We start from the raw sequence: 13,209 nt of genomic DNA on the forward strand, positions 1-13,209 counted from the left end.
GAAAGGACACAGTTTCATATGGTTTCATGTTCTCAGATAGGACACAGTTTCATATGGTTTCATGTCGGCAGATTGGACAAAGTTTCATATGGTTTCATGTTGGCAGATAGGACACAGGTTCATGTGGTTTCATGTTGGCAGATAGGACACAGTTTCATATGGTTTCATGTTGGCAGATAGGACACAGTTTCATATGGTTTCATGTTGGCAGATAGGACACAGTTTCATATGGTTTCATGTTCTCAGATAGGAAACAGTTTCATATAGTTTCATGTTCTCCGATAGGAAACAGTTTCATATGGTTTCATGTTCTTAGATAGGACACAGTCTCATATGGTTTCATGTTCTCAGATAGGACACAGTCTCATATGGTTTCATGTTCTCAGATAGGACACAGTTTCATATGGTTTCATGTTGGCAGATAGGACACAGTTTCATATGGTTTCATGTTCTCAGATAGGACACAGTTTCATATGGTGTCATGTTCTCAGATAGGACTCAGTTTCATATGGTTTCATGTTCTCCGATAGGACACAGTTTCATATGGTTTCATGTTGGCAGATAGGACACAGTTTCATATGGTTTCATGTTCTCAGATAGGACACAGTTTCATATGGTGTCATGTTCTCAGATAGGACACAGTTTCATATGGTTTCATGTTCTCAGATAGGACTTAGTCTCATATGGTTTCATGTTGGCAGATAGGACAGTTTCATATGGTTTCATGTTGGCAGATAGGACAGTTTCATATGGTGTCATGTTCTCAGAAAGGACACAGTTTCATATGGTTTCATGTTCTCAGATAGGACACAGTTTCATATGGTTTCATGTCGGCAGATAGGACAAAGTTTCATATGGTTTTATGTTGGGAGATAGGACACAGTTTCATATGGTTTCATGTTCTCAGATAGGACACAGTTTCATGTGGTTTCATGTTGGCAGATAGGACACAGTTTCATATGGTTTCATGTTCTCAGATAGGAAACAGTTTCATATAGGTTCATGTTCTCAGATAGGACACAGTTTCATGTGGTTTCATGTTGGCAGATAGGACACAGTTTCATATGGTTTCATGTTGGCAGATAGGACACAGTTTCATATGGTTTCATGTTGGCATATAGGACACAGTTTCTTATGGTTTCATGTTGGCAGATAGGACACAGTTTCATGTGGTTTCATGTTCTCCGATAGGACACAGTTTCATATGATGTCATGTTCTCAGATAGGACACAGTTTCATATGGTGTCATGTTCTCAGATAGGACACAGTTTCATATGGTGTCATGTTCTCAGATAGGACACAGTTTCATATGGTTTCATGTTCTCAGATAGGACACAGTTTCATATGGTGTCATGTTCTCAGATAGGACACAGTTTCATATGGTTTCATGTTCTCAGATAGGACACAGTTTCATGTGGTTTCATGTTCTCAGATAGGACACAGTTTCATATGGTGTCATGTTGGCAGATAGGACACAGTTTCTTATGGTTTCATGTTGGCAGATAGGACACAGTTTCATATGGTGTCATGTTCTCAGATAGGACACAGTTTCATATGGTTTCATGTTCTCAGATGGGACACAGTTTCATATGGTGTCATGTTCTCAGATAGGACACAGTTTCATATGGTGTCATGTTCTCAGATAGGACACAGTTTCATATGGTGTCATGATCTCAGATAGGACACAGTCTCATATGGTTTCATGTTGGCCGATAGGACATAGTTTCATATGGTTTCATGATCTCAGATAGGACACAGTTTCATATGGTTTCATGCTATGTACTGTGTGTCTTTGAAAATGCCTGACCATTTCTTAATGTTCAAGTTTGTAAAATACGTATGTCATGTACATAGACATCAAGTATATATTACAGGTGTATTTGCCAAGGGCATTGAGTGCAAGTTATATGAATGTTTGTGGATATTTTGTGTTTGTTTGCTTAGGACATCAAGTACAAGTTTATGGTGGCAGTCCTCATAGAGTACATCCGATCACTGAACCAGTTCAACATTCCAGTGCAGGTAGGCAGCCCTACAGCTTGCTAAGACTTCGTACCTAAGTATAATACATATTGTCTGTATAAGCATACTCTGACCTCGTAACTAAGTATTATACATTTTGTCTGTACAAGCATACTCAGACCTCATACCTAAGTATTATAAATTTTGTCTGTACAAGCATACTAAGACTTTGTACCTAAGTATAATACATATTGTCCGTACAAGCATACTAAGACTTCGTAACTAAGTATAATACATATTATCTGTACAAGCATACTCAGACTTTGTAACTAAGTATAATACATGTTGTCTGTACAAGCATACTCAGACTTTGTAACTAAGTATAATACATATTGTCTGTACAAGCATACTCAGACTTCGTAACTAAGTATAATACATATTGTCTGTACAAGCATACTCAGACTTTGTAACTAAGTATAATATATATTGTCTGTACAAGTATACTCAGACTTTGTAACTAAGTATAATATATATTGTCTGTACAAGCAAACTCAGACTTTGTAACTAAGTATAGTATATCTGCAGCACTACCTATACGAGCTGATCATCAATATCCTCGTCCACAACAACTGCTTCTACCAGCTCCATCAGTTTCTGCAGTACCACGTCCTCAGCGACTCCAAACCCCTGGTGAGTCTAAACCTGCCTCTGGTGAGTCCAACCCCCTGGTGAGTCCAAGCTCTGGTGAGTCCAAACCCCTGGTGAGTCCAACCTCAGGTGAGTCCAACCTCTGGTGAGTCCAAACCCCTGGTGAGTCTAAACCCCCAGTGAGTCTAAACCCCTGGTGAGTCAAAACCCATTGTGAGTCAAAACCCCCAGTGAATCCAACCCCAGACGAGTCAAACCCCTGGTGAGTCAAAACCCCTGGTGAGTCTAAACACCCCAGTGAGTCTAAACCCCCTAAGTGAGTCTAAACCTCCTTGTAATTCTAAACCCCTGGTGAGTCCAACCCCAGACGAGTCCAACCCCTGGTGAGTCTAAACCCCTAGTGAGTCTAAACCCCTGGTGAGTCCAACCCCTGGTGAGTCCAACCCCTGGTGAGTCAAAACCCCTGGTGAATCTGCATGGCTTTGATATCATGTGTTGGTTTGAGGGGTTGGAGATCCTCATACATGTGTGAGTTAGCATGGCTTTGATATCATGTGTTGGTTTAAGGGGTAGGAGATCCTCATACATGTGTGAGTTAGCATGGCTTCGATATCATGTGTTGGTTTAAGGGGTAGGAGATCCTCATACATGTGTGAGTTAGCATGGCTTCGATATCATGTGTTGGTTTAAGGGGTAGGAGATCCTCATACATGTGTGAGTTAGCATGGCTTTGATATCATGTGTTGGTTAGAGGGGTAGGAGATCCTCATACATGTGTGAGTTAGCATGGCTTTGATATCATGTGTTGGTTTGAGGGGTAGGAGATCCTTGTACATGTGTGAGTTAGCATGGCTTTGATATCATGTGTTGGTTTAAGGGGTAGGAGATCCTCATACATGTGTGAGTTAGCATGGCTTTGATATCATGTGTTGGTTAGAGGGGTAGGAGATCCTCATACATGTGTGAGTTAGCATGGCTTTGATATCATGTGTTGGTTTAAGGGGTAGGAGATCCTCATACATGTGTGAGTTAGCATGGCTTTGATATCATGTGTTGGTTAGAGGGGTAGGAGATCCTCATACATGTGTGAGTTAGCATGGCTTTGATATCATGTGTTGGTTTAAGGGGTAGGAGATCCTCATACATGTGTGAGTTAGCATGGCTTCGATATCATGTGTTGGTTTAAGGGGTAGGAGATCCTCATACATGTGTGAGTTAGCATGGCTTTGATATCATGTGTTGGTTTGAGGGGTTGGAGATCCTCATACATGTGTGAGTTAGCATGGCTTTGATATCATGTGTTGGTTTAAGGGGTAGGAGATCCTCATACATGTGTGAGTTAGCATGGCTTCGATATCATGTGTTGGTTTAAGGGGTAGGAGATCCTCATACATGTGTGAGTTAGCATGGCTTCGATATCATGTGTTGGTTTAAGGGGTAGGAGATCCTCATACATGTGTGAGTTAGCATGGCTTTGATATCATGTGTTGGTTAGAGGGGTAGGAGATCCTCATACATGTGTGAGTTAGCATGGCTTTGATATCATGTGTTGGTTTGAGGGGTAGGAGATCCTTGTACATGTGTGAGTTAGCATGGCTTTGATATCATGTGTTGGTTTAAGGGGTAGGAGATCCTCATACATGTGTGAGTTAGCATGGCTTTGATATCATGTGTTGGTTAGAGGGGTAGGAGATCCTCATACATGTGTGAGTTAGCATGGCTTTGATATCATGTGTTGGTTTAAGGGGTAGGAGATCCTCATACATGTGTGAGTTAGCATGGCTTTGATATCATGTGTTGGTTAGAGGGGTAGGAGATCCTCATACATGTGTGAGTTAGCATGGCTTTGATATCATGTGTTGGTTTAAGGGGTAGGAGATCCTCATACATGTGTGAGTTAGCATGGCTTCGATATCATGTGTTGGTTTAAGGGGTAGGAGATCCTCATACATGTGTGAGTTAGCATGGCTTTGATATCATGTGTTGGTTTGAGGGGTTGGAGATCCTCATACATGTGTGAGTTAGCATGGCTTTGATATCATGTGTTGGTTTAAGGGGTAGGAGATCCTCATACATGTGTGAGTTAGCATGGCTTCGATATCATGTGTTGGTTTAAGGGGTAGGAGATCCTCATACATGTGTGAGTTAGCATGGCTTCGATATCATGTGTTGGTTTAAGGGGTAGGAGATCCTCATACATGTGTGAGTTAGCATGGCTTTGATATCATGTGTTGGTTTGAGGGGTAGGAGATCCTCATACATGTGTGAGTTAGCATGGCTTTGATATCATGTGTTGGTTTAAGGGGTAGGAGATCCTCATACATGTGTGAGTTAGCATGGCTTTGATATCATGTGTTGGTTAGAGGGGTAGGAGATCCTCATACATGTGTGAGTTAGCATGGCTTCGATATCATGTGTTGGTTTGAGGGGTAGGAGATCCTCATACATGTGTGAGTTAGCATGGCTTTGATATCATGTGTTGGTTTAAGGGGTAGGAGATCCTCATACATGTGTGAGTTAGCATGGCTTTGATATCATGTGTTGGTTTAAGGGGTAGGAGATCCTCATACATGTGTGAGTTAGCATGGCTTTGATATCATGTGTTGGTTAGAGGGGTAGGAGATCCTCATACATGTGTGAGTTAGCATGGCTTCGATATCATGTGTTGGTTTAAGGGGTAGGAGATCCTCATACATGTGTGATTTAGCATGGCTTTGATATCATGTGTTGGTTTGAGGGGTAGGAGATCCTCATACATGTGTGAGTTAGCATGGCTTCGATATCATGTGTTGGTTTAAGGGGTAGGAGATCCTCATACATGTGTGAGTTAGCATGGCTTTGATATCATGTGTTGGTTTGAGGGGTAGGAGATCCTTGTACATGTGTGAGTTAGCATGGCTTTGATATCATGTGTTGGTTTGAGGGGTAGGAGATCCTTGTACATGTGTGAGTTAGCATGGCTTTGATATCATGTGTTGGTTTAAGGGGTAGGAGATCCTCATACATGTGTGAGTTAGCATGGCTTCGATATCATGTGTTGGTTTAAGGGGTAGGAGATCCTCATACATGTGTGAGTTAGCATGGCTTCGATATCATGTGTTGGTTTAAGGGGTAGGAGATCCTCATACATGTGTGAGTTAGCATGGCTTCGATATCATGTGTTGGTTTAAGGGGTAGGAGATCCTCATACATGTGTGATTTAGCATGGCTTTGATATCATGTGTTGGTTTGAGGGGTAGGAGATCCTTGTACATGTGTGAGTTAGCATGGCTTTGATATCATGTGTTGGTTTGAGGGGTAGGAGATCCTCGTACATGTGCGAGTGGCATGAAAAGGCAGTTTCCACTTGTAAATCAAATAAAAAGGAGGAATAACTTCCTCTTTTTGTCTTTGTGAGTTACTTCTTAAAAACTTCGGGGTTTAAGAGAAAAATATCAACTGGGGAAATAATCTGTAAAGAGGAACTGCAAATGACACACTTGCAAGATCCGAAGCCGTTACTACTGGTGCCACTATTGGGGTGATGAGAGTGCCCAGTGATGAAGCAAGCACACTGTATCTACACTGTATCTACACTGCTCTATCCCTGGGTGTTGCAGGCCTGTCTCATGCTGTCACTGGAGAGTGTGTATCAGCCGGCCCACCAACTGGCTCTCGATATGCTCAAGGTCAGTTCCCATACTTGTGTTTTCTGCTTTCTACCTGAACCCCTTAGCAACTAAGAACATCTCCCTTGCTACCTGAAACACTCCCTAGCAACATGAAACACTGAAGGATCCTAGTAACTTTAAACATTGCCTTAGACCTTAGAAACCTTAAATATTCACAGCAATCTGGCAGACCTTAGAAACCTAAAACATTGCTTAGCAGCCCGACAGACCTTAGAAACCTTAAATATTCACAGCAACCTGACAGACCTTAGAAACCTAAAACATTGCTTAGCAATCTGACAGACCATAGGAACCGAAAACAGTGCCTAGCAACCTGACAGACCTTATTAACCTAAAACATTGCCTAGCAACCTGGCAGACCTTAGGAACCTAAAACAGTGTCCAGCAACCTGTCTGACCTTAGAAACCTTAAATATTCACAGCAACCTCACAGACCCTAGATATCTAAAATATTGCTTAGCATCCTGACAGACCTTAGGAACCTAAAACATTGCTAAGCAACCTGACAGACCTTAGGAACCTAAAGCATCGCTAAGCAACCCGACAGACCTTAGGAACCTAAAACATTGCTAAGCAACCTGACAGAGCTTAGGCACGTAAAACATTGCTAAGCAACCTGACAGACCTTAGGAACCTAAAACATTGCTATGCAACCTGACAGACCTTAGGAACCTAAAACATCGCTAAGCAACCTGACAGACCTTAGGAACCTAAAACATTGCTAAGCAACCTGACAGACCTTAGGAACCTAAAACATTGCTAAGCAACCTGACAGACCTTAGGAACCTTAAACATGTTGTATGTCATTGTATCCCAATTGCGTACATCGGTGCTCATTGTCTGGTTCAGATTATTATTTACAGACTGCCATAGCTGGAATATTGCCGAGTGTGGCATTGAACAAAGTTGCCTTGCAACCTTCAACATTTCCCCAACAACTCTGTGCTATTTGTTGATGTGACAACTGACTGTGCAGCCTTCTTATCAAGGCCAAATTGTTTATAACCTGCAGCAATATTTGTTTGTAATTATTGACATGTATCTCTTGACGGAGTGTGATGTGTATTTCACAGAGACTTCAGACAGCCAATGAGGAGATCATCGAGGTCCTGTTGTCCAAGCAGCAACTCCTGCCGGCACTCAGGTAGGTGGCGCTACCCTCACTTCCTGCCCTCTCACTCAGGTAGGTGGCGCTACCCTCACTTCCTGCCCTCTCACTCAGGTAGGTGGCGCTACCCTCACATGCTGCCCTCTCACTCAGGTAGGTGGCGCTACCCTCACTTCCTGCCCTCTCACTCAGGTAGGTGGCGCTACCCTCACATGCCGCCCTATCACTCAGGTAGGTGGCGCTACCCTCACTTCCTGCCCTCTCACTCAGGTAGGTGGCGCTACCCTCACATGCTGCCCTCTCACTCAGGTAGGTGGCGCTTCCCTCACATGCCGCCCTCTCACTCAAGTAGGTGGCGCTACCCTCACTTCCTGCCGGCACTCAGGTAGGTGGCGCTACCCTCACATGCCGCCCTCTCACTCAGGTAGGTGGCGCTACCCTCACTTGCTGCCCTCTCACTCAGGTAGGTGGCGCTACCCTCACTTCCTGCCGGCACTCAGGTAGGTGGCGCTACCCTCACATGCTGCCCTCTCACTCAGGTAGGTGGCGCTACCCTCACTTGCTGCCCTCTCACTCAGGAAGGTGGCGCTACCCTCACTTCCTGCCCTCTCACTCAGGTAGGTGGCGCTACCCTCACATGCTGCCCTCTCACTCAGGTAGGTGGCGCTTCCCTCACATGCCGCCCTCTCACTCAGGTAGGTGGCGCTACCCTCACTTACTGCCCTCTCACTCAGGTAGGTGGCGCTACCCTCACATGCTGCCCTCTCACTCAGGTAGGTGGCGCTACCCTCACTTACTGCCCTCTCACTCAGGTAGGTGGCGCTACCCTCACATGCCGCCCTCTCACTCAGGTAGGTGGCGCTACCCTCACTTGCTGCCCTCTCACTCAGATAGTTGGCGCTACCCTCACTTCCTGCCCTCTCACTCAGATAGGTGGCGCTACCCTCACTTCCTGCCCTCTCACTCAGGTAGGTGGCGCTACCCTCACTTCCTGCCCTGTCACTCAGATAGGTGGCGCTCAGATATAGAAATGGGTTCCGTCCGTGTGTGCGTGTGTGTGTGTGCGTGTGTGCGTCCCGAAATCGTTTCCGGAGCATAACTCAGAAACCGTTAAATATTTCTCTACGAAACTTTGCATGTCTACCAGATTTATGCTGAACTGGTGCCTTTTGCTATTTAGGAATTTTATAAATTTTTATTTTTTACGTTTCCATGGCAACAAGTTGGACTTAGGTTCTATAAGGGTGCCGTTCGTTTCCGGAGCGTAACTCAAAACTGGTTAAATAATTTCTTACAAAACTTTGCATGTTTACCAGACACATACTGAACTGGTGCCTTTTGCTATTTAGGAATTTTACAAATTTTATTGTTTAAGTTTCCATGGCAACAAGTTGGACTTAGGTTCTATAAGGGTGTAGTTCGTTTCCGGAGCGTAACTCAAAAACCATTATTTCCATTGCAACAAGTTGGACTTAGGTTCTATAGGGTAGAGTTTGTTTCCGGAGCTTAACTCAAAAACCATTAAATAATTTCTTACAAAACTTTGCATGTTTACCAGACACATACTGAACTGGTGCCTTTTGCTATTTAGGAGTTTTACAAATTTTAATTTTTTACGTTTCCATGGCAACAAGTTGGACTTAGGTTCTATAGGGGTGGTGTTCGTTTCCAGAGCGTAACTCAAAAACCGTTAAATACTTTCTTACAAAACTTTGCATGTCTACCAGGCACATACTGAACTGGTGCCTTTTGATATATAGCACTTTTAGAAATTTTTATTGTTCATGTTTCCATGACAAGAAGTTGGATTTAAGTTTTAATATAGGATTGGTTTACTTAAGGAGTATAACAAATAAACTGTTAAATATTTCCTTGCCAAACATTGCATGTCTATATATAAAGCGCATACTGAACTAGTGCCATTTGATATTAAGGAGTTTTAGAAATGTTTATGTTAGAATTTCCATTGCAGCTATTTTGACATTGGCTAAGAGAAATGTTGGGTCAGTTACCTGGTTTGGGACCATAACATGTTAAAATGGGCGGGGGATATAGATGACTTTGTCAACTATACGCTTGTTTAAGTAGTGTTATCATGCCGAGCTGGTTATGAGTACGTGAGTGAGAATGGTTTTACACCGTTTTTTGCAGTATTCCATTAACAACATGACAGGGGACATTAGATATGATCTGGTTATATCTTATCCCAAGGACCCTCACTAGGTAAAGTATTGGAAATAGTGCTTTTGTATTGTGTGATATTGTTTGTTTATGATGGCTTTGCAGTAACTGACCAACAATGTGCCAGTGTGTTGTCTGTGTTCAACAGTTAATGGTTGGTGTTCATGCCAGGTTTATCCGGAGTGTGGGGATCCAGGACACGGTGTCAGCCCGTAAGTTCCTGGAGACAGCCATGCACACACAGGACAACATGCTGTTCTTCACCGTCTTCAAGTTCTTTGAGCAGAGAAACCTCAAGCTGAAGCTCAACCCCCGCTTCCAACCAGGTGAGTTTCAACAGGTTCTGTTGTCCCTTCATTCAGGTGAGCTTCAATAGATTCTGTTGTTCCTTCAACCAGGTGAGCTTCAACAGAAAGTGTTGTCCCTTCATTCATGAGTTCCAACAGAGTATGTTGTCTCTTTATCCAGGTGAGTTTCAACACATTCTATTGTTCCTATATCCAGGTGAGCTTCAACAGCTTCTGTTGTTCCTTCATTTAGGTGAGCTTCAGAGTATGTTGGCCCTTTAACTATTGATTGCATGGAAACATACCCTGACGATGTGGCATCTTGTTCATCGATCACAGGATCTTCTGGTCCAGGGTTGATTAGTTAAGGCCGCCATCATATAGCTGGAATAATATTGCTGTGGGTGGTGATGAACAACAATGAATCAAGGGACAAGATTGCATGCAGATGCTTGGTTAAAACAATGACACCTGCATCGTTGGCACGCCATGAGATACACATACCAACATAGTATTTCTCCCTTCCTTGCCTTCTGGTGCAGACCCACTGATTAAGTCTCTTTTTGAGCCTCCACGCTCCATCAAAACCTGCTTCATTTTCCAGGGGACTACTGTGAGCAGTATGTGAGGCAGTTTGAGTCGCTGTTCGGCACGGATGCCCTGTCTCCCATCCCGCCCCTGGCGTGATCAGCCAACATCACCGGAGCCAACATCACCGGAGCCAACATCACCTGACCAGCTCTTCAGGGAACATGTGCAATCTCCGCTCACCTGGCACACAGACCAGTCTCATAAGAAACAAAGATGCTGCATAAATAACATTGGCCCGACCTCCATGTACAAACCAAGTCATCCATCTTGTGATTATTAATGACATACTTGTTATTCATGAGATATGGTAAAGTGTAATAGTATCAACAACCACTGAACATGAGGCTTTCCCAACTTTCTGGCAGTATGCCAAGAGGCTGGACGAAAACAATGTTAGGGTTCATTTTTGTTTTGGTTTGTGAATCGGTCTGGCCTGAATATATTGTTTTCTCAAACTTTTTTTTCGCAGCTGGCCTGAATATAATGTTGTTTATACCTTTTAACAATTTGTTGTCCAGAGTACAAAAGTTGAACTTTCCGAGTTACGACTACACACTGTGGTTGTCACATTGTAGTTCAGTACCCAGCGACATCCTTGTGAAGCAGAAGGTGGCAGATACCTATTGTGAATGCACGGACACAAATAAAATCATTTGTGAAACTGTGGAGATGATGTACTTTGTGTTATCATAACCAAGTTTGGGAAGAACTTCATTAAATTGTAAAAATATTAAGCCTCAAATTTACTGTGGTACTAACATACGAGGAGTGTTCGTTAAGATTTCCCCTAAACCACTTAGGGTTATCATATTTGGTTGAAATTTCACATGTGTAATGATACATGTATCTATGGGTTATGTCTGAATTTGCAGCACCGAACTATTAATCTTACCACTTTTACAGGTGTTATGATCGAGAAGGGTGTGACAATGGAGCCAGTAGAATACCGAGCAGTGATTAGGTTTTTATATTTGAAAGGTCGCACACCAAAAGAAACTTTCGATGAAATGAAAGCAACTTATGGGGAAGATGCCCCATCATATGACGTTAAACACTGGCATCGCCAGTTCAAGTGTGGTCGGACATCTGTGGAAACAGGGGCCATTCCTGGTCGCCCCCATTCAGCCATTGATGAGGACACTATCCATCAAGTGGAGACCGCCATTTTGGCAGACCGACGTATAACTGTTCACCAGTTAGCACAAGATGTCAAGATCAGTGTAGGGTCTGTGGAAAAAATCATACATGACAATTTGAACATGCATAAGGTGTCTGCACGATGGATTCCCAGGTTGCTCACACCTTTCCAAAAGCAGGAACGAGTCAATTGCTCAAAGGATCTTTTGGACGTGCCAAAAAAATAGGCAAACTTTTTTGAAGGACTTATCACACAGGATGAATCATGGGTCCATCACTATGATCCTGAGACTAAAGTTCAGTCGATGTGGAGTCACCACCCCAAAAGAAGGCACGTGTCAAACCCTCTGCAGGCAAGGTCATGCTCACGGTGTTTTGGGACCAGCACAGAGTAGTGATGATGGATTTCTTGGCAAAGAGTATCACAATTACAGGAGCTTATTATGCTTCACTGCTGCGGAAATTGCGGGACGCTATCAAGCTTAAGAGACGTGGCATGCTGACCAAGGATGTCCGTCTCCTGCAAGACAATGCTCCAGTACACAACTCTCATGTTGCCCAGACAGAAGTGCGGTCCTGTGGCTATGAAATCCTTCCACATCCTCCTTACTCTCCTGACCTTGCACCATCTGACTTCCACCTCTTTCCAACCATGAAGTCATTTTTGAAGGGAAAACGTTTCACAGATGATGAAACACTGATTTCTGAAGTCAAGTCCTGGTTTGGGACGCAAAATGAGGGCTTTTACATGCGAGGTCTCCATAGTTGCATAAAACGATGGGAGAAGTGTGTTACTCTTGGTGGTTCCTATGTGGAGAAAGACTAATACCTGTGCCAAGTTTCATTCCACTAACTCCATCGGAAGTGGGTCAGGGGAAATCTTTAATGAACACACCTCGTAACACTGGTCTTCCTCCTACTTCCATATGTTGGGGCCTGTGATTTCTGATGAGCAGAGAATTACTTTGTATGTATCTATATGTGTACATTATTTATATGAAGGAATAAATTACTTCACTGGGAGAGCTCTTTTGTTATGAGTGTTGTGTAACAACTGTGCTCAGCAATATGATAGCGGCCTCTGGTTATGGAGCGAGTGAGTTGGATTTAACGCCACTTTTAACAGTATTCCAGTTATATCACGATGTGTCAGCTTCATGTGGGAGGAAAGCCCGAAGTGATGCAGGTCTTAGACGTTTACCACTTCGATGAAAACCCACAAGCACGGGTATGGTGCTGACTAACCTTGAAACATAATTGGGGCGAACACACTATCATAGGTTCTTGGCGTGCCCGAGGGACGCAACTCTGCATAGTAAATTGCCGTGCCTTAGACAACGTGGCCCATGCCCCCGGTTATGAAGTGAGGTGTAAGGGTTTAACATTGCGTTCATGATCTAGTAGCATGTGTGCCTGCTTGTACTATTCTGGATTGATGCACTGGAGGACTGGTCTGTCCTGGAATCCCTGTATGTACTGAAGGACTAGTCTGTCCTGGATGTACTGGAGGACTAGTCTGTCCTGGAATCCCTGTATGTACTGAAGGACTAGTCTGTCCTGGATGCAATGGAGGACTAGTCTGTCCTGGAATCCCTGGAGGACTAGTCTGTCCTGGAATCCTTGG

General features: G+C 43.5%; 1 protein-coding gene across 4 annotated transcripts in view; it reads left to right on the top strand.

Annotated features, from left to right (window-relative positions):
* LOC124122794 (regulator of MON1-CCZ1 complex-like) overlaps positions 1-11,114 on the top strand; it is a 38,419-nt gene extending 27,305 nt beyond the window's left edge. For 3 of the 4 annotated variants that reach the window (XM_048400621.1, XM_048400623.1, XM_048400624.1), the window contains 6 exons: positions 1,945-2,022; positions 2,548-2,652; positions 6,210-6,278; positions 7,355-7,425; positions 9,742-9,896; positions 10,462-11,114. In XM_048400621.1, the coding sequence (XP_048256578.1) occupies positions 1,945-2,022; positions 2,548-2,652; positions 6,210-6,278; positions 7,355-7,425; positions 9,742-9,896; positions 10,462-10,544 (561 nt within the window). In that variant the 3' untranslated portion in view covers positions 10,545-11,114. The remainder of the gene's footprint in view (positions 1-1,944; positions 2,023-2,547; positions 2,653-6,209; positions 6,279-7,354; positions 7,426-9,741; positions 9,897-10,461) is intronic. The other variant, XM_048400622.1, reaches the window with a different exon arrangement.
* Positions 11,115-13,209: the final 2,095 nt, after the last annotated feature.

This window comes from Haliotis rufescens, unplaced genomic scaffold (assembly GCF_023055435.1).
Source record: "Haliotis rufescens isolate VD_foot unplaced genomic scaffold, xgHalRufe1.0.p SCAF_2, whole genome shotgun sequence".
NCBI classification, from domain to species: Eukaryota; Metazoa; Mollusca; class Gastropoda; order Lepetellida; family Haliotidae; genus Haliotis; species Haliotis rufescens.